Below are 26,543 nucleotides of genomic sequence, written 5' to 3' on the forward strand. Positions count from 1 at the left end.
TACGAAACTCGGGGAGCTGATCCTGGTTGCGATGGTTATTTGTGGTATGTCTAGGGTGTGCGCTCTTGAAGCAGCAAAGTCCCTGATTTGTTGTTTAATGGTTTAGGGAATGATGTGGCCATAGTGGTCAGCGACAACCTGTAAAGTGTGCTTGTGGATCAACGTCTAGGCGTTGTGCCTGTGCGTAGCGCACTATAAATCACTGCGCTTTTTTTTACTTGATTAATTCCACAAAACCAGTTCTACAATTTTTTTGTAAATGAGAGTACTTGTTAGCAAATAAAAATGTCTCAGCAACTCATGGCCACATAACAGCATACCATTTATGTTGCGCATGATTATGACATAATAAATTTCTCTTTATAAATTTTTTGTGGTGCGGAATGTAGTTTTATTTATTTTTTGTGGTATAAATGACATCAAAGAGTGTATTTGCAGCAAGGCATAATGCCAATAAATTAATGTTTACTCCAATAACAATAGCTTTGTTTATACCCATAATGGGACCCACAGAAGTATTTGAGTCCCAATTTCCGTGGCCCGTATCTGTACTCATACTTGCACCCTATTTTGAGTTCGGACCCGTACCCGTACCCGTACTCATGGCTAGGGACCCGTACCCGTACCCATGGCCTGGGACCCGTACCAGTACCCATGGTCTGGGACCCGTACCCGTACCCGTACTCATGGCTTGGGACCCATACCCGTATCCGTACTCATGGCGGGTCCCAATACTACAAGTCTGCTTCCAGATTTATGATTAGAAGATACTTTTGATCAAATCGTTTATATCAAAATTGTTGCGATGTAACTGCGATAAATACTTTCAACATACAGTCCATTATCTCATTATTTGCAATGTCTCAGGTACCGTATATACTTGATCTGGCAGCAGACAACCAAACATGGCTTCACCGGTGGCTTCTTCGCAAGTTATTCTGATCACAGGTTGTGCCCAAGGCATCGGCAAGGAAGCAGCTTTGTTTCTTGCACGAGATCCACAACGTCGCTTCAAGGTGTATGCTACCATGCGTAATATGGCGACAAGACAAGAGGAGTTGAAAACAGAGGCAGGAAATATGCTTGACGATACACTGTTTATTCGGGAATTGGATGTTACCAAACAAGAAACTATTGATAACACTTTAAAAGAAATGATCGAGATTGAAGGAAAAATTGATGTTTTGGGTAAGACTATAATAAGGGCATTATGAAATTTCACTAAAATTGCGCATTTAAAAAAAAAAAAAATAAAACAAATGTGGTCGAAGCTTATGGTTTTTTTTGATGATGATGATGATGATGATGATGATGATGATGATGATGATGATGATGATGATGATGATGATGATATAGAATAAGGACAATATCAAATTATTTTAGTCAACGCAGGACTCTGGTAAAGCTTAGTGGGAAACAGATCCAATGTTTCTGTCAATTTCAAAATTACCATAGAAAATATCCAAAAATGTAAATGTAGAAGAAATCTCACACTTTTTTCAGTAAATAACGCAGCATTGCAAAGTGGAGCCTGGTGGGAAACCAGTCCAATGGAGACCTACTATGACCTAATGGAAGTCAACTATTTTGGATGCGTCAGAATGACTAGGGCAGTAGTCCCGTACATGAAAGATAAACGGAGTGGCAGGATCATTCAAATCTCAAGCGGAATTGGATTCCGAGGTACTTGCTTTTTCTTCAACAATAATCGTTTACTTTTATTGGAAATATCTTACAAAATTACACTCCAATTGAAGCCATTTGGTGCATATGGTCCTGTGTCACAACCTGGGGTACCTTTGTGTTACATAGTAAAAAAATGAAATGGTTCAAACATTTTACCTACACATCTCATTTGAAGTGGTTTATCCTTCTGAGCATTTTGACACCTTTTTTATGGAAATCGGTTAAAAAATGAGAGAGTGCGGGCAAAAACAATCACAAAGTAGGGAAGATGTAACCCCACCTCTTTTTTCCACATTTACAATCATTCTGAGCAAGTATTGGTCTTTTAAATGAACTTCTGTATTTATTTACTTGGTTTAGATGTCTGGGAGTTCATTTAGACGTTTTTTTACTAGATTCAAATTTTTAAAGAGAGTTTTAAATCAAATTTACAATATGAATCCCTCCCTAATCCTCCTCCCCTAATCCTCAGCCACCCTTGGCACATTTCATGCCAAACGTCATAAGAAAATAATTGAAAAATATTTTAAAACAGGATAAAAACATGAGTAATATAGAATAAATTAGCCTCAATTTAAGACCTAATTGAATCTTCTAAGTGAAGGAATACCCAAGAGACATTGTTTTGAAATCCAAACTGCACATCAAAATGTAACAAAGCCACCTTTTTGGGTACCCCAGTATATGGCACAGGATCATATAATATCGTGTTTGCTCTAATCAAACATCACATTTTAACCCATTAATGGTTATTGCAGAACAGGCCACAACACAGCGTCATCATCCCTATATCTTTGTATCAAAAATGGGCGTGATAGTAGGGCGAATCCACTAGTTCTTCAACAGCCACGCATGGTGATTTTGTTCGGCTCATGCTAAGTACACCACCACGTACGATAAAAAGATTCATTCCCACTACGAATGCAGCGTTGCCATTCATCATCTGAAATGACTCATTTTTATGTTCTGCGCATGCTCATCCTCTTTAACGTTACTTACTCAAGAAAAAAACTTTTTGTCAGTTTTTGTTTTCAAAGCGCCGATTCAACACATATATTCAATTGCAAGTCAAGCAATAGCTTTTAAAATAACGGGATATATTCAATAATTTGAGATTATACACATTGACATATCAAAGGAAAATGCACCACCATCACCATACATGTAGTCTTTTTTCATTAGGCATATAGCTAGGGAAAACACCAGAAATGGTTTAATGCTGCCAATTATAGCTATGAATAGAATGATCTCAAGTGGGGGTCTTTTCAAATCATAAGCTCTTGTATGTAAAAAATGTGAGGGACATTTTGATATTTTTCCCCCATCTAAAAACATGACAGACGTGTCCTCACTTTTCCCCGAGATTGAAACCCGTAAGAGGGTGGTTAATAGTTATTGTTACAGTTACCTTCTGTATCAGAATGCCACAATAATGTTCATTAAAAAGTCTGATACGTACATTCTAAAATTTAAATTAAAGATATGTTATGACTTTTTTTAGGTATTCCACATTATGTACAATACACTGCCACCAAGTTTGCCGTGGAGGGTTTCAGTGAGTCTATTGCTCCACCATTGAGGAAATTTAACATCTGGTAAGTAGACTACAATCATGTTAGGTAACAGAGCCTTATTATTTATGAAATTTATAAAACGGTCACCTGTGATAACATTGATCTTTGCATACAAATTTACAATTACAATTAAGTTTGAAAAATTAGTTGATAGGTCATTAATAACAAACATCGAAGCAGCATCCCGAGATTACTCACACGTCTTTGCTGACAATTTTCCCTCGCGACTGAAGTCGCCTTTTTAGTTCTCCACAACAACTTTCGGTTAACGCCCTTGATTTCCATGTTGAACTTGAAATTTTTGGAACTGTTGATTTGCAGGGTTTCTTTGATTGAGCCAGGTTACGTGGCGACCAATATGACTAAACAGTTTGGTGAAAACCCTAGTGTTATATTTGCAAAAACAGCCGAGTCGATCCCAACAGCAGAAGAGCGAAGGATTGTGACACATATGCTAACCTTTGACCCGGAAATCGTCATAGGAAATGATGTGCTGGACCCTCAAGATTTGGCGAAACAATTACAAGATGTTATCCTGTCACCCAAACCTGATTTTCGGTATCATACTTCAAAGGCAATTAAGAGATTGGCAAGGGAAAAGTTTGTTGACCCGACGGGCAACGCGGTCATGAATGCTTGGTTAAAGCAGTAAATTGGTATTGACGATACTATTATTATCACAATTGCATCGGTGTATCTATCCCTAAACAAATTCCATTCAAAGTCACTCTTAGCTTTATGTCTAATACTAAACGTGTACATAAAATAAAAGAAATGTGGTCCAAGCATATGTTTTTGTTTCAAATTTCTTCACTGTACTTATCTCAGTTTTTTTCAGGTCTTTTTGGTTCTTTTGATATAGTTTCCTTTAGTATTTTGACATCAACTGGCGTCTGATCTCACCGTGACAAATCGGTTACGTTGCTTGAGAAGAATTCGGCGCACCAAGGGGCTCTGGCATCATCTTATTGATCTCCTCTTTAGGATGTCCCATAAGTTTTCCACAGGGTGGACTCTTTGAAAGCTACCATAGCCTCTCTTTGTCCGTTTTGATCCTGATGCCTAATCAGGAGCATACGATATCGCTAACCAATAGTTGTATACGATAAACAAAAAATCTGAAACAAAATAACTGAAGAAAATTGAAACAATGACACAAAAGAAGTAGAACAAACAAGTAAACGTAGTGAAAAGAAAATAGAGGGGGAAAAAGAAACAATAAAAGACAGCGTTATTAAAAAAATGACTGAAGAAAATGTGTTGTCTTTATGTTCCGTTTGTCATGCTTGTTATACTTTATTTCAGTTGGTAGAAGGGTCTATCGTGCACCCTCGGAAATATACTTTAAAATCAGAAAAACATGCGTAGAAAATGGTAAGATATGTTTAAAAATTCCAAAAGTGTTCCTAGGGGTCAAATTTCATACAACATGATTGAAATTTCAAAATGCTCAGATTTTATCAAAAACCACACCAAGGTATTCCTCTAGTCATAATGATTCAGAAAAAGTATAGTTCGACCTATATGTGACATACCTTCCTTAAGTTATAAGCAGAAAGGTCAAAATTAGGCGTGATCATTTTTTTAGCCACACAGGGGTCGAAAGTACTCTGATTTCAATGAAAATGGTCTCAAATTGTTCGTCATGTAAAATGAAATCGAAAAAAGAATAGTTTTCACCATCCAGGATACTTCATTACCTAGGAAATAGGCTCTTTAAATGCGGAAATGGGGTTGACCATTGCTGGATTGTTGGCAATAAAAGGCATTCTAGATAGTACAATCTTTTCTTATTTGAGTTCATTTTACGTGTTTTAACATAGCTTATCTATGTAGTAGATTTCCAAAGGTGCACGACAGACCCTTCTACCAACTGAACTAATTGGCCTGTTTGTCATTTTCGAAATAGGCCTACGACACCCGCCTATTCAAATCTTCGTAACTTGGCTTGTAGAGGTCGCAGAAGATCCACAAAGGCGACAATATTTGCAGAATTAGAGTTACGCGGTAGCTTTGACCAACAAGTTTTAAAAATAAACGACTGACAAAGAAAACTAAAAATGCTCCGCGAGACTATATTTACACGCAACATTAAAGTTCTATTGTTACAGATTAGAGAGGCAATTTGGATCAGGAAACGAGGGCGAAACACCATGAACAGAGACGAGGGGAATTATTTATTACCGAATATTTTCAACCAGCTTCTAGCGCCGCCACCGGCAGCATCTTCAGGAAAGAAGAAGAAGCAAGGTTGCCAGTCTGATGAAGTGCTGGGTAGCAGCATGAAATTGTAACAAGGTATGTCATCAAAAAATGGATTTGATAGGATGAATTCACATCAAATGATATCCAAAAATTTTGCTATAGCCCTAGCTACAAATCATTTTCGCACTATTTTGTCTGTTTCCCTTTCAAATATACCATAGCATATTCTGAGACACCCTGCATACAAATTCTGAACACCATTATTTCAAAAATGACAAACAGGCTAATTAGTTCAGGTTTTGGTGGATAAGATATGATATAATAATTGAGTAAATATGTGATTTAATGGTGTCGTATATTTACCCAATTATTGTTTAGTTATCAAATGATAGGATCTTGTCTTTTAAAGTGTAAAGATACATTTTGATCGTTGGTTGACCTTTGCCCTCAATTTGCATAACCATACAATATGTGTAAAACCATATATTTTATTAATCCTTGTAAAAGACGAGTAATATGCTTTGCATCTCGAAACCTTTTTGGAACCATTTTGAAAATTGATCCCTCCCGTGAGCCGTCCAGCAGGGGACAAATATTTTGCCAAATCAATTCCACACACCAAAAGCCAAAGTTGTGCAGTTCTTGTGTCAAGGTTTGCTAATAGAGAGTGCCCATGTAATCAAGCGGAACGGACTAAAATAGTGAATCGCACCAGTCACATTCTCTATTCAGTAGAGTTAGGAACATGACAAGACAATTGGGCTAGAATGAGACTTTGGATTACGATGCAACCCACTAATCGACAGTAGAGATGGTCATTGAAGATGCAAAGGCAGCTCGTCACACTTGCTTTCATGACTGGCTTGGGTGACTCCTATTAAAATTACCGGCACCCAGCGCGGCAGGGCTTAAAAAACACAAAAAGCCACAAGCCCATAGAAAAGATTTCCAAGTAACGGAGTTCCAATATAAAATAGCCCCGCAGGGCATGCATTACAACAGGTTGCTATACACCTAGTGACAACCTTTAATGAGCTATGACATCACCCAAGTTACATCTCGCCGTGATTTAATAGTGTATTTACTATGCAAATAACCACTTTCCTTGCTCAACAGTGTATCGGGAAATAACCCTTTGTTATGTAAAATAGCTTTCCCAATTTTACGCGCTGAAGTTAGCTGAAGGCCACACTCGTCATACCTCAGTGAACATCCAAAGAGGAACGAGCGGGTTTCCGTGTGTGTGAATTTCTAGCGTATATATTTCTGTGTATAATATTTGTGTATATTGCCAAATAGGGGCATTATGACCAATATTTATGAATATTGCATGGTACATATATAATAGGGAAAATAGCCGGATGGTGTCCAAATTTAGTTAGAATATACTTTATGGTCGATACTATCGAGTGAGTTTGATATTTTGATGAATGAACTGTATTATGAATGGCAGCACGCCGTCATCCACATCCATATTCACTACGCAAGAGTGAAATGCTTGGTTGAAATTACATCAGTTACATGTGTCGGTTTTTTCAATTATTTTTGCATGTAACATAATTATTAACATACAATACAATACAATACAATACAACTGAAATTTATATAGCGCCTAAAACCAAACAATTGTACTAAGGCGCTGATAAACACTTAAACCAAATAAAATTACAGTCCATAGGCAACATTAAACAAATGGCATTTCAAGAGTCTTTTGAAAATGAGAAGAGAGTTTGCATTTCTGATATGTTTCGGTAGCCGGTTCCATTGACGAGGTGCGTAGCATGTAAAAGCACGGTCTGCAAATGTTCGGTGGTAAGTTCTGGGTTCGAATAATAGTGGTGCAGAGGAGGAACGTAACGGCCTGCGGTCAGTCTGTATCTGGAGCATGCTTGAAAGATATTCAGGAGCCTGTTGGTGGAGAGATTTGTATGTTAGAACCATGATCTTAAAGTCAATTCTTTGCTTAACAGGCAACCAATGCAAGTTGATGAGATCGTCAGAGATGGGGTCGTATTTTCGCTTTCTAATGATCAACCTAGCTGCAGTGCGTTGAATGTTCTGGAGTCTTTTAAGGAGATTGTTGTTGATACCTGCTAACAAACTGTTGCAGTAATCGAGTCTAGATGTGACTAAGGTGTGAACAGCTAATTTGGCGGAGTCCGTGGTTAACATTTTCCTCGCCCTACCAATATTGACAAGTTGGAAATTGGCGGACTTAGTAATACTTGCAACTTGAGCAGCCATTGTCAAACCCGGGTCAAACATAACTCCAAGGTTCTTCACTGGGTCAGATTTGACAGCTATATCAACACCTGCGATGTTAACATTCGGAAGATGGATCTTGGCCAGTTGGGATCTGTAACCAAGCACCTCGGTTTTATCAGCGTTCAACTTGAGATAATTCTCAGACATTCATATATTTATGTCATTCACACACTGCTCAAGTTTGGACACAGCAAGATTCACACCACTTGAAGATGTGGGGCAAACAGACACATAAACTTGGGTGTCATCAGCGTAGATGTGAAGTTTCATCCCGTGTCTACGAATAATGTCACCAAGAGGAAGGATGTAAATCGAAAACAACAAGGGCCCAAGCCCCTGTGGCACTCCGTACTGCAGGTGTTGTGGAGCAGAGTACTTCCCGTTTATATGCACACATTGATTCCGATCCGAAAGATATGATGAAAACCAGTCCAAGATGGTAGCCTTTATTCCAAGATGATGTTGTAATCTGGCAAGTAACATAGCGTGATCGATAGTGTCAAATGCACTGCTGAGGTCCAACAAAACAAGCAAGATAACACCTTGGTTTTCCATTGCACATAAAATATCATTGTGCACTGAAAACAAAGCAGACTCTGTGCTGTGGTATTGCTTATATGCTGATTGGAAAGGTTCGTTGAGATTGTGATCAGACATATGTTTGAGCTGCTTAGCGACAATACGTTCAAGGACTTTTGACAGGAAGGAAAGGTTGCTGACAGGGCGATAGTTTTTTAAGTTGTTAGCATCCAAGTTCTGTTTCTTGAGCAAAGGCTTAATCACAGCAGATTTCATTGAAGATGTAACATCTCCTTCTTTAAGGGACATATTCACGACGGATGTGATAATACGCAGCAGCGAATCAAGTAATTTCTTGATTAACCAGGGGATCAAGAAGCCCAGAGGCACTAGAAGACTCCATAATAATGTCCTTAACATCTGTTTCAGAAACCGTGCTAAACTCCGTCCAAGACAACTCCGAAGTTGTTTGATTTTCGGAAGGCAAAGGATCACTTGACGCGAGACTCAACCTGATTGTCTGTATCTTAGGCGAAAAATAAGATGCAAAGCGATTTGCCAACTCATACGAACAGTTGTGATCTGGCAGTTTAGAAGATTTCTTATTCTGAAAGATGTCGCCAATGACAGCAAACATCGACTTAAAGTCATTACCACAATCAAGGATCTTCTGATTGAAGAATTCACATTTTGCATTGTACAGAGAAGTATTATATTTGTTTTTAAGTTCTTTGAAATGCTCAAAATCAACTGTCAGTCCACTCGAGATCCATTTTCGCTCTACCTTACGACGATCACATTTGTAAGAGCCCAGTACGTAACAAAATCCCAGTACGTATCAATTTGATACGTATTGGGCTCAACCACTTCTACCTAGAACAAAAAGTGGTAAAAAATAATTCATCCCGCCCAATACGTAACAAAACTAAAATTTGATTAAAATTACTTTATTCATACTCCCTCCCTCTGTAGTGGTTTTTGTTACGTATTGGGCTCTATACATTTTTTGTTACGTATTGGGCTCCGGTTGTTTTTCAAGCAAATTACGGATATTATGTGCATGTGTTTTTATAGAAGTACTTTATATTGACCCAGTAACTCATTTTGAGTCTTTCTAGAACAAAATATTTGACAGTGTTTTATCTCTAGACTTGGAATTTATTTGTTACGTATTGGCCTCTGGTTATTTTAAAAGGACATTATCATGATTAAATGCATGTTTTTGTTATAGAATTACTTTATATTGACTCAGTAAATCCTTTTGAGACATTTTGAGTCTTTCTAGAAAAAAAAAATTGACAGTGTTTTTTCTCTAGACTTAGAATTTTTTTGTTACGTATTGGGCTCTGGTTATTTTTAAAGCAAATTATGGGTTTTAGGTGCATGTTTTTGTTATAGAATTCCTTTAAATTGACTCAGTAAATCCTTTTGAGTCATTTTGAGTCTTTCTAGAAAAAAAATTTTGACAGTGTTTTTTCTCTAGACTTAGAATTTTTTTTGTTACGTTTTGGGCTCTGGTTATTTTTAAAGCAAATTATGGGTTTTAGGTGCATGTTTTTGTTATAGAATTACTTTATATTGACTCAGTAAATCCTTTTGAGTCATTTTGAGTCGTTCTAGAAAATTATTTTGTACAGTGTTTTTCTCTAGACTTAGAATTTTTTGTTATGTATTGGTCTCTGGTTATTGTGGTGATTAGTTGCATTTTTTGTTTGCTATAAACTTACTTTATATTGACCCGGTAACTCATTTTGAGTCATTTTGAATAATTCTAGAACAAAGCTGATTATGGTTATTAGGTGCATGTTTTTGTTATAGAATTACTTTATATTGACTCAGTAACTCATTTTGAGTCATTTTAGAAAAAAATTTCTTCTAGAAAAAAAATTGACAGTGTTTTTTCTTTAGACATAGAATTTTTCTTGTTACGTATTGGGCTCTGGTTATTTTTAAAGCAAATTATGGTTATTAGTGCGTGTTTTTGTTATAGAATTACTTTATATTGACCCAGTAACTAATTTTGAGTCATTTGTGACTCTTTCTAGAGTCATTTTGAGTATTTTTAGAACAAAAAATTTGTCAGTGTTTTTCGGCTGGATTTTTTTTGTTACGTATTGGGCTCTATACATTTTTTATGTGTTTTGGAGGTTACACTGTCGGTAAAGCTCTTTTATCCGGAGTTTTTCGCATATATGGACATGAGCTGACCTCCAGTTAATATTTATCGAAAAAAGAAAAAAAATTCGAGTGGGTCTAATTTTTTTGTTACGTATTGGGCTCTTTACATTTTTTATGCGTTATGGAGGCTACACTGTCGGAAAAGCTCTTTAATCCGGATTTTTACGCCTATATGGACATGACTTGACCTCCGGTTAATATTTATCGAAGAAAGAAAACAATTCGAGTGGGTCTAATTTTTTGTTACGTATTGGGCTCTATACATTTTTTATGTGTTTTGGAGGTTACACTGTCGGTAAAGCTCTTTTATCCGGATTTTTTCGCATACATGGACATGAGCTGACCTCCAGTTAATATTTATCGAAGAAAGAAAAAATTCGAGTGGGTCTAATTTTTTGTTACGTATTGGGCTCATTACATTTTTTATGCGTTTTGGAGGTTACACTGTCGGAAAAGCTCTTTTATCCGGATTTTTTTGCATATATGGACATGACCTGACCTCCATTTAATATTTATCGAAGAAAGAAAAAAAATCGAGTGGGTCTAATTTTTTGTTACGTATTGGGCTCTGTACATTCTTTATGCGTAACACGGTCGGTAAAGCTCTTTTATCCGGATTTTTCGCATATATGGACATGACCTGACCTCCAGTTAATATTTATCGAACAAAGAAAACAATTCGAGTGGGTCTAATTTTTTGTTACGTATTGGGCTCTATACATTCTTTATGCGTTACACGGTCGGTAAAGCTCTTTTATCCGGATTTTTTCGCATATATGGACATGACCTGACCTCCCGGTAATATTTATCGAACAAAGAAAACAATTCGAGTGGGTCTAATTTGTTGTTACGTATTGGGCTCTATACATTTTTTATGTGTTTTGGAGGTTACACTGTCGGTAAAGCTCTTTTATCCGGATTTTTTCGCATACATGGACATGAGCTCACCTCCAGTTAATATTTATCGAAGAAAGAAAAAAATTCGAGTGGGTCTAACTTTTTGTTACGTATTGGACTCTTTACATTTTTTATGCGTTTTGGAGGTTACACTGTCGGAAAAGCTCTTTTATCCGGATTTTTTTGCATATATGGACATGACCTGACCTCCATTTAATATTTATCGAAGAAAGAAAAAAAATCGAGTGGGTCTAATTTTTTGTTACGTATTGGGCTCTATACATTCTTTATGCGTTACACGGTCGGTAAAGCTCTTTTATCCGGATTTTTTCGCATATATGGACATGACCTGACCTCCAGTTAATATTTATCGAACAAAGAAAACAATTCGAGTGGGTCTAATTTTTTGTTACGTATTGGGCTCTATACATTCTTTATACGTTACACTGTCGGTAAAGCTCCTTTATCCGGATCTTTTCGCATATATGGACATGACATGACCTCCAGTTAATATTTATCGAAGAAAGAAAAAAAATTCGAGTGGGTCTAATTTTTTGTTACGTATTGGGCTCTTTACATTTTTTATGCGTTTTGGAGGTTACACTGTCGGAAAAGCTCTTTTATCCGGATTTTTTCGCATATATGGACATGACCTGACCTCCAGTTAATATTTATCGAACAAAGAAAAAAAATTCGAGTGGGTCTAATTTTTTGTTACGTATTGAGCTCTTTACATTTTTTATGTGTTTTGGAGGTTACACTGTCGGAAAAGCTCTTTTATCCGGATTTTTTCTCATATATGGACATGACTTGACCTCCGGTTAATATTTATCGAAGAAAGAAAACAATTCGAGTGGGTCTAATTTTTTGTTACGTATTGGGCTCTATACATTTTTATGTGTTTTGGAGGTTACACTGTCGGTAAAGCTCTTTTATCCGGATTTTTTCGCATACATGGACATGAGCTGACCTCCAGTTAATATTTATCGAAGAAAGAAAAAAATTCGAGTGGGTCTAACTTTTTGTTACGTATTGGGCTCTTTACATTTTTTATGCGTTTTGGAGGTTACACTGTCGGAAAAGCTCTTTTATCCCGATTTTTTTGCATATATGGACATGACCTAACCTTCGGTTAATATTTATCGAAAAAAAAAAAAAAAAATCGAGTGGGTCTAATTTTTTGTTACGTATTGGGCTCTATACATTCTTTATGCGTTACACGGTCGGTAAAGCTCTTTTATCCGGATTTTTTCGCATATATGGACATGACCTGACCTCCAGTTAATATTTATCGAACAAAGAAAACAATTCGAGTGGGTCTAATTTTTTGTTACGTATTGGGCTCTATACATTCTTTATGCGTTACACTGTCGGTAAAGCTCCTTTGTCCGGATTTTTTCGCATATATGGACATGACATGACCTCCAGTTAATATTTATCGAAGAAAGAAAAAAAAATTCGAGTGGGTCTAATTTTTTGTTACGTATTGGGCTCTTTACATTTTTTATGCGTTTTGGAGGTTACACTGTCGGAAAAGCTCTTTTATCCGGATTTTTTTCGCATATATGGACATGACCTGACCTCCAGTTAATATTTATCGAACAAAGAAAACAATTCGAGTGGGTCTAATTTTTTTTGTTACGTATTGGGCTCTATACATTCTTTATGCGTTACACTGTCGGTAAAGCTCCTTTATCCGGATTTTTTCGCATATATGGACATGACCTGACCTCCAGTTAATATTTATCGAAGAAAGAAAAAAATTCGAGTGTGTCTAATTTTTTGTTACGTATTGGGTTCTTTACATTTTTTATGTGTTTTGGAGGTTACACTGTCGGAAAAGCTCTTTTATCCGGATTTTTTCGCATATATGGACATGACCTGACCTCCATTTAATATTTATCGAAGAAAGAAAAAATTTCGAGTGGGTCTAATTTTTTTTGTTACGTATTGGGCTCTATACATTCTTTATGCGTTACACGGTCGGTAAAGCTCTTTTATCCGGATTTTTCGCATATATGGACATGACCTGACCTCCAGTTAATATTTATCGAACAAAGAAAACAATTCGAGTGGGTCTAATTTTTTTTTACGTATTGGGCTCTTTACATTTTTTATGTGTTTTGGAGGTTACACTGTCGGAAAAGCTCTTTTATCCGGATTTTTTCGCATATATGGAAATGACTTGACCTCCGGTTAATATTTATCGAAGAAAGAAAACAATTCGAGTGGGTCTAATTTTTTGTTACGTATTGGGCTCTATACATTTTTGTATGCGTTTTGGAGGTTACACTGTCGGAAAAGCTCTTTTATCCGGATTTTTTCTCATATATGGACATGACTTGACCTCCAGTTAATATTTATCGAAGAAAGAAAAAAAATTCGAGTGGGTCTAATTTTTTGTTACGTATTGGGCTCTATACATTTTTTATGCGTTTTGGAGGTTACACTGTCGGAAAAGCTCTTTTATCCGGATTTTTTCGCATATATGGAAATGACTTGACCTCCGGTTAATATTTATCGAAGAAAGAAAACAATTCGAGTGGGTCTAATTTTTGTTACGTATTGGGCTCTTTTACATTTTTATGCGTTTTGAAGGTTACACCGTCGGAAAAGCTCTTTTATCCGCATTTTTTCGCATTTATGGACATGACATGACCTCCAGTTAATATTTATCGAAGAAAGAAAAAAAATCGAGTGGGTCTAAATTTTTGCTACGTTATGCGTTTTGGAGGTTACACTGTCGGAAAAGCTTCCTTTATCCGGATTTATTCGTATAATTTATATGGACATGACTTAACCTCCGGTTAATATTTATCGAAGAAAGAAAAAATTCGTGTGGGTCTAATTTTTTGTTACGTATTGGGCTCTTTTACATTTTTATGCGTTTTGAAGGTTACACCGTCGGAAAAGCTCTTTTATCCGCATTTTTTTCGCATTTAGGGACATGACATGACCTCCACAACCACACTACAGCAATTCTTGTCACCTATACCACCATATTAGGTAGTTTTTCGTAAGCTTCACTTTTGTGATTTTGGTAACTATTTTATATTTATGTGTCCAATCCATCTCAACTAGGCAATCTAAATTGTACTCACCATTTACATCCCAAGGTATTTTAGTATATCCACCTCACACCTTTTCAATATTATATCCAGTAAAAAACAAAATATTAAAATTGATGCCTCATTATAATATCACAGACTATCACAAAATTTTCAAAATAGATGCCTAAATTTGACCTGAACCAAGTGACCTATAACCTGACCTATATGATGACATAATATAGCCTTTTTTCGCTCAGGTACACCTGGGTGAATATATACATCCAGTTTAGACCTTGGAATTAAAGTCGACCTTTGAACCTAAGTAGCTCCAAGTCAGGCTTCTTCTGCAAATGCTTTTGCTTTGTCTTCACTAAAAATATTTTATAGGATAATATTTGATAGGATAATGCCTGGTAATGGAAATGCAGACTATAAATGCTAGCTACTAAATTAACCTCACTCCCTATGACATAGTTCATAATATATATGCAGCAGTGAGATATCTAACTTGAGGTAGGCATAGAATATTAGCCTCATTTCCCATGAAATTACTTATAAAACTGTTCTGTAGCCCATAGTGGAGGGTTTTTTTTACCTGGGGATGATATTAGTTTCAATAGTTATAGGTGTTGACAGATTGATAGTGGTCTGGAAGTTCAAGTTAGTAAATTACATACTGCTCAGGAACTTCTTTAGATCAGATTTTGTTTGCCAGCCAACTAGATCAACTGTGCATGGCCAAATATACAATACCAAATGCCCATGAACTTCTTAAATTTGCATTGAGAGGTACTTGTTCTGACTGATATGGATTTGATATAATCAGCCCAGCATAACAACATTATTTACAACATTGAATTTTAAGGCCAAATGTTTATATCTTCTCCATTATTGCACACAGTATTTTGATGCATTATCTGAATAGGTATAGTTTCATACACGTAGCCCTTAAGGTTTCAACTTCCTCTCTAGTTGAAAGTAAGTGGCCACTAATGTAATGAAGTTCTTAGCATTAACCAAAACAGGTCCAGTTTTAAACCTTTAACTTGTTGTTTTCATACAATTTTAATAATTGATTTAACTATAGGAAGGAAGGAATATATGCTAGGCCTAGTATGGTGCCCAGTCATTCCTTTTTGATTGCGGTAACGTAACTTTGCGGGCTGCCGCTAGAAGGGGGTGGGGTGGTATGGGTTGAGACACCCCTCCTCCAATTCTTAATGTTGTCGGCAAAAGTGACGGTTGTCGGCAAAACATATAGGATTGTCGGCAGATTACAAAAGCCAATGTGCGGAAGTTGTTGTTATACAATATTGTTATTGTAAAAGTAGTTAATAATGAAAAAAAAAATATTGAGGAAAAATTTTGATAATTACCCCCCCCCACACACACCCCCACACACACACACACACTTTTTAGATTCTTAAGCGCCCTGGCGAAAAAATAAAATTGGGATCTACAATTCACAATTGTATTAGACAGACCAAGATATTTCCGTCGGCAAAATTATGCCGTATACCCCCACCACCCCCAATCCGATTGGTCTAACGACGCCTCTGCTTACTTTGGGTCAGGGTGCCTGGGGCCGAAAGTAGATCGGGTGCACTGACAAAGGGTGTACAATGTTACTAAAGGTTCGCTATTCCGAAAAACGGTTCTCTATTTCGAATGTTATCTATTCCGAAAATTGTCAAAACACAAACAGGCTCTCTATTCCGAAAACAAAAAGGTTCTATATTCCGAATATGAAAAAAGTTCGTTATTCCGAATATGAAAAATGGGTTCTCTATTCCGAAATCGAATAAAGGTTCTTTATTCCGAAACAAGTCACCGTGTTCTCTACTCCGAATATGAAAAAAATTGCTCTCTATTCGGAATATGAAAAAAACATTCTTCATTCCGAAATCTAAATAGGGTTCTTTATTCCGAAATGAGTCACCGTGATCTCTATTCCGAATTATAAAAAGGGTGCATTTTTCCGAATATGTCGTTGTTGAATCATGTTTGCGCCCTCTAGAAAGGTCCTTTGAAGTTGACCAAAGCACCACTAAACTAATGTGTCATGTGTGGAAAAACCGTAATAAATGTCTGTTTAAAAAAAAAATAATTCGATAGAGGTATCTGGAGTTCCTCTGATTTCTTGTGAAGGTAGAGAATAGTTTGAAGTTTGTAACTGTGGAGTCTGCAATGTTTTGCACGTGAAGAACAATTATAGAAAATTAGCTAATTTGCATACAATTTGCATGGTCACCTCACCGTCATCATGCACGGTCATCAAGTATAATGCTAATCAGACAATCTGAAAATTCAACAAACTTTAACCATTATGTAGGCCTAATAATCACATATAATCACATAATCACTTACTTGGAATGAAGCAAATTTTAAACATTGCTGTTCCTTACCTACATAAATTTGCATACTACCTTTTAACAATTTGGGCAATTTTACAATCTTGTAAATTTGCGTTGTTAGGTAAAATATGATTCATATTTCTTTTATTGAGTATAGCTATAATCAAGGAAAAACATTTCTTCAGAAGAAGGTTGGGGTCCGGGTGTGAGCGTATTCGTGGGGAATCTACTGAAGATAGCTGATGGCGATGTCATTGCTATCTACTAAAGATAGCTGATGACTATGTGAAGTCATTTCTATCTACTGAAGATGGCTGATGGCTATATGTGATGTCAGTGCTACCTACTGATATTAGCGGAAGGCTATGTGAAGTCTTTGTTATCTGCTGAAGATAGCTGAAGTTATTCTCACCTACTAAAGGGAAACAGGACATTTCGCATCCCTACCATTTCACCCCCTACGTGCTGAACTGCTGGATATAGTGCCCACACACCACGTATCCACTAAAGGGAAACAGGACACTTCGCCTACCTGACATTTCGCCCCCTATATGCTGAACTGCTAAATACAGTGCCAACCCACCGAATTAGTTATGGTTAGGGTTTAGGGTTTGGACTTAGGGTAATGGTTTAGGGTTTAGGATATTCGGGTTAAGGTTTTCAGAGCGTAAGGGTAAGGGCGCTGCTTGTGGTTAGGGTTTTGGTTTGGGACTTGGGTTAAGATTTATAGTTATAGGGCTTAGGGTTAGGGTTAAAGGTTAGGGTTAGGGTATTGTCAACTTGATACAGTATTTGCCAATTTAGAAATGGTCATATAAAGTCATTGTTATCTATTGATATTAGCTGATGGCTATGTAAAGTCATATATATTTACTGAGGTTGCTGATGTGAAGTAATTGCTATCTACTGAAGATAGCTGATGGTTATGTAAAGACAGTGCTATCAAATGATAGCAGGTTGTTCTGTGAAGTCATTGCTATCTACTGAAGATTATATTTCATATTGTATTTCATTGTGGCATTTTTCCGAGGGGGCGTTGAACCTCCTTGATATACGAGCGTCATTCAAAAAGTTCTACCTCCACTCTTATAACTTCTGTCCTGTATAAAATGATAGCTTCTTCAAGTTTAGCATAATTGTACATTTAAATGTTACCTACACTGTATTTTGATACATTTTCCATATTTTTGTAGGTGAACTCATAACCAGAGTAAGATTTTATATTCCGGAAACGATAAAAAGTCGTAAACATGTAAATGAAAATATGTGTGTATACCTCTTAGGAGATTAGATCGATATACAAGTGTTATGATTAGGTAAAAAAAAAGTTGTTGCATTGCCCTCCGCGGCCGGGTCAAAATCGCGAAAATAATTATTTGCCTCTCTTCACTCATGTTACTGTAAAATAGTAGGTATCAAATGGTTGAGTTGGTACAAAAAAATCCGGCAGGCTGTACCAAGATTTTAGGCTTGGGAGGGCAAGACAACAATTTAGTTTTTTGGCCTAATATGCTAGCATATTATAACTGAAACAACATCAAATGTGTAACCAAACATCAATAATACCAGTTATAACAATGTATTTTAGGTTTAAAAACATATCCCAGCATCCAATTATTTTCGGTAAATCCCATAAGCCTTTGCGAGTACACCTGAGATGTCGTTACTTGACGTCACGTCGACATATATAATGCGCAGTAACGATGTTTGCTAAACGATGTTCGCATCGGCCTGACGCGTACTGAAGTCAAATGACGACATATCAGGTGTAATCGCGAAAGCTTATGGGTTCACCGAAAAGATCAATTACACGAAATAGATACTGAAGTAATAATTTAGCAAGATTGAAAAAATATGTGCGTGTCCGATTACCGCTCCGCACCACACCCTAAATCAGCACCAATGGAGTATGGAGTAGGCCTATTTTAGAACCGGAAACTGGGGCGGGTTAATGGGGTTACAGAACTTTTGTTCATAGGTCGTACGTAATTATGTATCATTCCATTATCCAAAGACGGAACCGAACCAAGATTGTGGGACAGTCCAGGACAGTCTGTGCACACATCTCACACAACACGCATCTGAAAGTTTGTTCGGTGCATCATGCAGTTATTGTTGCCTACATGTATGCACACAACACAGGGGCACTCACAATAGGCAATTGACCCCTACTGGTAGCGCTGTGTTGTAGATATAGGAGATGAATTAGTTAGCGTCATATATCAAAAAGTATAAAAGCTATGATTTTAGTACTTGCTCTATGTTTCAATTACTTATTCTTTTCAAAATTTCTGAATTTTCAACCCGGTACATGCTTCAATAACGAGGGACCATACATTTGTATGAGAAAGAAATCCTACCATCTATATCCAAACTCCCGTGTTATTCTAATGCACATTTTGCTTTACCGGACCGCCCTGGCTTGGGCGCATTTGGAAGAGGGGTGTCACGAAACCGTAATAGGTACAAACTTAGTACTTTCTGTCAATCAAGTATGGTTTATTCTCTACATGTCAATCTTTAAATCAAAAGCATAGTCCTTAAAATAACGGGGGACCACCTTGATGAGTAAATGACAGCAAACCATTGCAAAATACCCCAAAACTCGGTCAGTGGAGCTCTGCCCGTACATGTCAATAACGTCATTATCCATTGGATTAGTCGACCGTAGCGGACAATTCGATCGCTCATTGGATTTATATTATCACGTGGTAATAAATTGCATTGGACAATCGATTACTATTATAATGGTTTAGTACTGCATATCTCGGTTTAATCTTCACTAAGCGGGTTTATGGTTGGAAATGTCACGGTGAATTTGTCGTGGACATAACTGCACTATGGTTTTAACAAGCGATTTGTTACACGGGTATTGCTTCAGTTGGCTTCACCGCTAAAAATATCAGAATAAAACCATTTTTTTTACATTAACACCTACACATGGAATAACCTATCAAAAATAACACTTTTTTGTCTATAACTAATATTAATGGGATATCAAATGAAGTCGAACCATGAAACCAAAAAATCCTATAAACCCCATTTTTTGACACGCAAACCTCCAATCGCATACCATAACAAAATCTGTGAACTTTTAGTCCTAATGTATATGGCATATTGGATGGCCTAGGGGAAAGTTAGCCCATATTTGCAAGACTATCCTTGCCTTCAAGGTAAAACAAACATACTCATACTACCCTCGGGCCATGGGCTGGCCTGGTGTCAGATCTTACCCAGGGAAAGATGACATTCCAATACGGTATGCGCCTATAAAAGAAATAGTCGGTACATCATGTTTCTTCAATAAATAAATATTAATTGGAGATCAAATCAAGTAAATCCTTGCGAAAAAATCCGGATAAAAGAACTTTTCCGACAGTGTAACCTCCAAAACGCATAACGTAACAAAAAATTAGACCCCACCCGATTTTTTTTTTTTTTTTCGATAAATATTAACTGGAGGTCAAGTCATGTCCATATATGCGAAAAAATCCGGATAAAAGAGCTTTTCCGACAGTGTAACCACCAAAACGCATAAAAATGTAAAGAGCCCAATACGTAACAAAAAATTAGACCCACTCGATTTTTTTTTCTTTCTTCGATAAATATTATCCGGAGGTCAGATCATGTCCATATATGCGAAAAAATCCGGATAAAAGAGCTTTTCCGACAGTAAAACTCCAAAACGCATAAAAAATGTATACAGCCCAATACGTAACAAAATATTAGAACCACTTGAATTTTTTTCTTTCTTCGATAAATATTAACTGGAGGTCAGGTCATGTCCATATATGCGAAAAAATCCGGATAAAGGAAGCTTTTCCGACAGCGTAACCTCCAAAACGCAAGACGTAACAAAAAATTAGACCCACTCGAATTTTTTTTTTCTTTCTTCGATAAATATTAACTGGAGGTCAGGTCATGTCCATATATGCGAAAAAATCTGGATAAAAGAGCTTTTCCGACAGTGTAACCTCCAAAACGCATAAAATAGAGCCCAATAAGTAACAAAAAATTAGACCCACTCGATTTTTTTCTTTCTTCGATAAATATTAACCTGAGGTCAAGTCATGTCCATATATGCGAAAAAATCCGGATAAAAGAGCTTTTCCGACGGTGTAACCTCCAAAACGCATAAAAGCCCAATATGTAACAAAAAATTAGACCCACTCGAATTTTTTTTCTTTCTTCGATAAATATTAACCGGAGGTCAAGTCATGTCCATATATGCGAAAAAATCCGGATAAAAGAGTTTTTCCGACAGTGTAACCTCCAAAAAGCATAAAAATGTATAGAGCACAAACCGGAACAAAAAAATTAGACCCACTCGAATTTTTTTTTTTTCTTTCTTCGATAAATATTAACCGGAGGTCAAGTCATGTCCATATATGCGAAAAAATCCGGATAAAAGAGCTTTTCCGACGGTGTAACCTCCAAAACGCATAAAAGCCCAATACGTAACAAAAAATTAGACCCACTCGAATTTTTTTTTTTTCTTTCTTCGATAAATATTAACCGGAGGTCAAGTCATGTCCATATATGCGAAAAAATCCGGATAAAAGAGTTTTTCCGACAGTGTAACCTCCAAAAAGCATAAAAAATGTATAGAGCCCAATACGTAACAAAAATTAGACCCACTCGAATTTTTTTTCTTTCTTCGATAAATATTAACCGGAGGTCAAGTCATGTCCATATATGCGAAAAAATCCGGATAAAAGAGTTTTTCCGACAGTGTAACTTCCAAAAAGCATAAAAAATGTATAGAGCCCAATACGTAACAAAAAATTAGAACCACTCGAATTTTTTCTTTCTTCGATAAATATTAACTGGAGGTCAGGTCATGTCCATATATGCGAAAAAATCCGGATAAATGAAGCTTTTCCGACAGCGTAACCTCCAAAACTCAAAACGTAACAAAAAATTAGACCCACTCGAATTTTTTTCTTTCTTAGATAAATATTAACCGGAGGTCAAGTCATGTCCATATATGCGAAAACATTCCGGATAAAAGAGCTTTTCCGACAGTGTAAACTACAAAACGTATAAAAAATGTAAAGAGCCCAATACGTAACAAAAAATTAGAACTACTCGAATTTTTTTCTTTCTTCGATAAATATTTACTGGAGGTCAGGTAATGTCCATATATGCGAAAACAATCCGGATAAAAGAGCTTTTCCGACAGTGTAAACTCCAAAACGGTTAAAAAATGTAAAGAGCCCAATACGTAACAAAAAAATTAGACCCACTCGAATTGTTTTCTTTCTTAGATAAATATTAACCGAAGGTCAAGTCATGTCCATATATGCAAAAAAAATCCGGATAAAAGAGCTTTTCCGACAGCGTAACCTCCAAAACGCATAAAAATGTAAAGAGCCCAATAGCCGAATTTTGTTCTTTCTTCGAAAAATATTAACTGGAGGTCAGGTAATGTCCATATATGCGAAAACAATCCGGATAAAAGAGCTTTTCCGACAGTGTAAACTCCAAAACGTATAAAAAATGTAAAGAGCCCAATACGTAACAAAATATTAGACCCACTCGAATTTTTTCTTTCTTCGATAAATATTAACTGGAGGTCAGCTCATGTCCATATATGCGAAAAAATCCGGATAAAAGAGCTTTACCGACAGTGTAACCTCCAAAACACATAAAAATGTATAGAGCCCAATACGTAACAAAAAATTAGACCCACTCGAATTTTTTTTTTTCTTTCTTCGATAAATATTAACTGGAGGTCAGGTCATGTCCATATAATGCGAAAAAATCCGGATAAAAGAGCTTTACCGACCGTGTAACGCATAAAGAATGTATAGAGCCCAATACGTAACAAAAAATTAGACCCACTCGATTTTTTTTTTCTTTCTTCGATAAATATTAAATGGAGGTCAGGTCATGTCCATATATGCAAAAAAATCCGGATAAAAGAGCTTTTCCGACAGTGTAACCTCCAAAACGCATAATAAATGTAAAGAGCCCAATACGTAACATAAAGTTAGACCCATTCGAATTTTTTTCTTTCTTCGATAAATATTAACTGGAGGTCAGCTCATGTCCATGTATGCGAACAAATCCGGACAAAAGAGCTTTACCGACAGTGTAACCTCCAAAACACATAAAAAAATGTATAGAGCCCAATACGTAACAAAAAATTAGACCCACTCGAATTGTTTTCTTTCTTCGATAAATATTAACCGGAGGTCAAGTCATTTCCATATATGCGAAAAATCCGGATAAAAGAGCTTTTCCGACAGTGTAACCTCCAAAACGCATAACGTAACAAAAAATTAGACCCACTCGAATTGTTTTCTTTCTTCGATAAAAATTAACCGGAGGTCAAGTCATTTCCATATATGCGAAAAAATCCGGATAAAGGAGCTTTTCCGACAGTGTAACCTCCAAAACACATAAATGTAAAGAGCCCAATACGTAACAAAATATTAGACCCACTCGAATTGCTTTCTTTGTTCGATAAATATTAACTGGAGGTCAGGTCATGTCCATATATGCGAAAAAGTCCGGATAAAAGAGCTTTACCGACCGTGTAACGCATAAAGAATGTATAGAGCCCAATACGTAACAAAAAATTAGACCCACTCGAATTGTTTTCTTTGTTCGATAAATATTAACTGGAGGTCAGGTCATGTCCATATTATGCGAAAAAATCCGGATAAAAGAGCTTTACCGACAGTGTAACCTCCAAAACACATAAAAAATGTATAGAGCCCAATACGTAAAAAAAATTAGACCCACTCGAATTGTTTTCTTTCTTCGATAAAAATTAACCGGAGGTCAAGTCATTTCCATATATGCGAAAAAATCCGGATAAAGGAGCTTTTCCGACAGTGTAACCTCCAAAACACATAAAAAATGTAAAGAGCCCAATACGTAACAAAATATTAGACCCACTCGAATTGCTTTCTTTGTTCGATAAGTATTAACCGGAGGTCAAGTCATGTCCATATATGCGAAAAAGTCCGGATAAAAGAGCTTTACCGACCGTGTAACGCATAAAGAATGTATAGAGCCCAATACGTAACAAAAAATTAGACCCACTCGAATTGTTTTCTTTGTTCGATAAATACTAACTGGAGGTCAGGTCATGTCCATATATGCGAACAAATCCGGATAAAAGAGCTTTACCGACAGTGTAACCTCCAAAACACATAAAAAATGTATAGAGCCCAATACGTAACAAAAAATTAGACCCACTCGAATTGTTTTCTTTCTTCGATAAAAATTAACCGGAGGTCAAGTCATTTCCATATATGCGAAAAAATCCGGATAAAGGAGCTTTTCCGACAGTGTAACCTCCAAAACACATAAAAAATGTAAAGAGCCCAATACGTAACAAAATATTAGACCCACTCGAATTGCTTTCTTTGTTCGATAAATATTAACTGGAGGTCAGGTCATGTCCATATATGCGAAAAAGTCCGGATAAAAGAGCTTTACCGACCGTGTAACGCATAAAGAATGTATAGAGCCCAATACGTAACAAAAAATTAGACCCACTCGAATTGTTTTCTTTGTTCGATAAATATTAACTGGAGGTCAGGTCATGTCCATATATGCGAAAAAATCCGGATAAAAGAGCTTTACCGACAGTGTAACCTCCAAAACACATAAAAAATGTATAGAGCCCAATACGTAACAAAAAATTAGACCCACTCGAATTGTTTTCTTTCTTCGATAAATATTAACCGGAGGTCAAGTCATTTCCATATATGCGAAAAAATCCGGATAAAAGAGCTTTTCCGACAGTGTAACCTCCAAAACACATAAAAAATGTAAAGAGCCCAATACGTAACAAAAAATTAGACCCACTCGAATTTTTTTTTCTTTGTTCGATAAATATTAACTGGAGGTCAGGTCATGTCCATATATGCGAAAAATCCGGATAAAAGAGCTTTACCGACCGTGTAACGCATAAAGAATGTATAGAGCCCAATACGTAACAAAAAATTAGACCCACTCGAATTGTTTTCTTTGTTCGATAAATATTAACTGGAGGTCAGGTCATGTCCATATATGCGAAAAAATCCGGATAAAAGAGCTTTACCGACCGTGTAACGCATAAAGAATGTATAGAGCCCAATACGTAACAAAAAATTAGACCCACTCGATTTTTTTTCTTTCTTCGATAAATATTAAATGGAGGTCAGGTCATGTCCATATATGCAAAAAAATCCGGATAAAAGAGCTTTTCCGACAGTGTAACCTCCAAAACGCATAAAAAATGTAAAGAGCCCAATACGCAACAAAAAATTAGACCCACCCGAATTTTTCTTCTTTGTTCGATAAATATTAACTGGAGGTCAGCTCATGTCCATATATGCGAAAAAATCCGGATAAAAGAGCTTTACCGACAGTGTAACCTCCAAAACACATAAAAAAATGTATAGAGCCCAATACGTAACAAAAATTAGACCCACTCGAATTGTTTTCTTTCTTCGATAAATATTAACCGGAGGTCAAGTCATTTCCATATATGCGAAAAAATCCGGATAAAAGAGCTTTTCCGACAGTGTAACCTCCAAAACACATAAAAAATGTAAAGAGCCCAATACGTAACAAAAAATTAGACCCACTCGAATTTTTTTCTTTGTTCGATAAATATTAACTGGAGGTCAGGTCATGTCCATATATGCGAAAAATCCGGATAAAAGAGCTTTACCGACCGTGTAACGCATAAAGAATGTATAGAGCCCAATACGTAACAAAAAAATTAGACCCACTCGAATTTTTTTTTTTCTTTCTTCGATAAATATTAAATGGAGGTCAGGTCATGTCCATATATGCGAAAAAATCCGGATAAAAGAGCTTTTCCGACAGTGTAACCTCCAAAACGCATAAAAAATGTAAAGAGCCCAATACGTAACAAAAAATCAGACCCACTCGAATTTTTTTCTTTCTTCCATAAATATTAACTGGAGGTCAGCTCATGTCCATATTTGGGAAAAATCCGGATAAAAGAACTTTACCGACAGTGTAACCTCCAAAACGCATAAAAAATGCAAAGAGCCCAATACGTAACAAAAAATTAGACCCACTCGAATTTTTTTTCTTTGTTCGATAAATATTAACTGGAGGTCAAGTCATGTCCATATATGCGAACAAATCCGGATAAAGGAGCTTTACCGACAGTGTAACCCATAAAGAATGTATAGAGCCCAATACGTAACAAAAAATTAGACCCATTCGATTTTTTTTTTTTTTTTTCGATAAATATTAACTGGATGTCATCTTATTTCCATATATGCGAAAAAATCCGGATAAAAGAGCTTTACTGACAGTGTAACCTCAAAAACACATAAAAAATGTATAGAGCCCAATACGTAACAAAAAATTAGACCCACTCGAATTTTTTTCTTTCTTCGATAAATATTAACTGGAGGTCAGCTCATGTCCATGTATGCGAACAAATCCGGACAAAAGAGCTTTACCGACAGTGTAACCTCCAAAACACATAAAAAAATGTATAGAGCCCAATACGTAACAAAAAATTAGACCCACTCGAATTGTTTTCTTTCTTCGATAAATATTAACCGGAGGTCAAGTCATTTCCATATATGCGAAAAAATCCGGATAAAAGAGCTTTTCCGACAGTGTAACCTCCAAAACGCATAACGTAACAAAAAATTAGACCCACTCGAATTGTTTTCTTTCTTCGATAAAAATTAACCGGAGGTCAAGTCATGTCCATATATGCGAAAAATCCGGATAAAAGAGCTTTTCCGACAGTGTAACCTCCAAAACACATAAAAAATGTAAAGAGCCCAATACGTAACAAAATATTAGACCCACTCGAATTGCTT

At 36.4% G+C, this 26,543-nt stretch overlaps 1 protein-coding gene across 1 annotated transcript; it reads left to right on the forward strand.

Moving 5' to 3' along the window:
- Positions 1-880: 880 nt before the first annotated feature.
- LOC140170709 (retinol dehydrogenase 8-like) lies at positions 881-7,562 on the forward strand. The gene is made up of 5 exons (XM_072193946.1): positions 881-1,188; positions 1,504-1,683; positions 3,188-3,281; positions 3,582-3,818; positions 7,436-7,562. Exons 1-5 carry the CDS (start codon positions 906-908, stop codon positions 7,560-7,562), a joined length of 921 nt encoding a protein of 306 aa, XP_072050047.1. The 5' UTR covers positions 881-905.
- The last annotated feature ends 18,981 nt before the right edge of the window (positions 7,563-26,543 follow it).

The sequence above is a fragment of the Amphiura filiformis genome, chromosome 15 (assembly GCF_039555335.1).
Source record: "Amphiura filiformis chromosome 15, Afil_fr2py, whole genome shotgun sequence".
NCBI classification, from domain to species: Eukaryota; Metazoa; Echinodermata; class Ophiuroidea; order Amphilepidida; family Amphiuridae; genus Amphiura; species Amphiura filiformis.

Excerpts from the sequence above, each read along its gene's own strand:
- LOC140170709 (XM_072193946.1), top strand. The coding sequence starts at position 906 with ATGGCTTCACCGGTGGCTTCTTCGCAAGTTATTCTGATCACAGGTTGT. Across the intron at positions 1,684-3,187 it reads AAGCGGAATTGGATTCCGAG|GTATTCCACATTATGTACAA; the intron begins GTACTTGCTTTT and ends GACTTTTTTTAG. Across the intron at positions 3,819-7,435 it reads TCACCCAAACCTGATTTTCG|GCAACCAATGCAAGTTGATG; the intron begins GTATCATACTTC and ends TTTGCTTAACAG.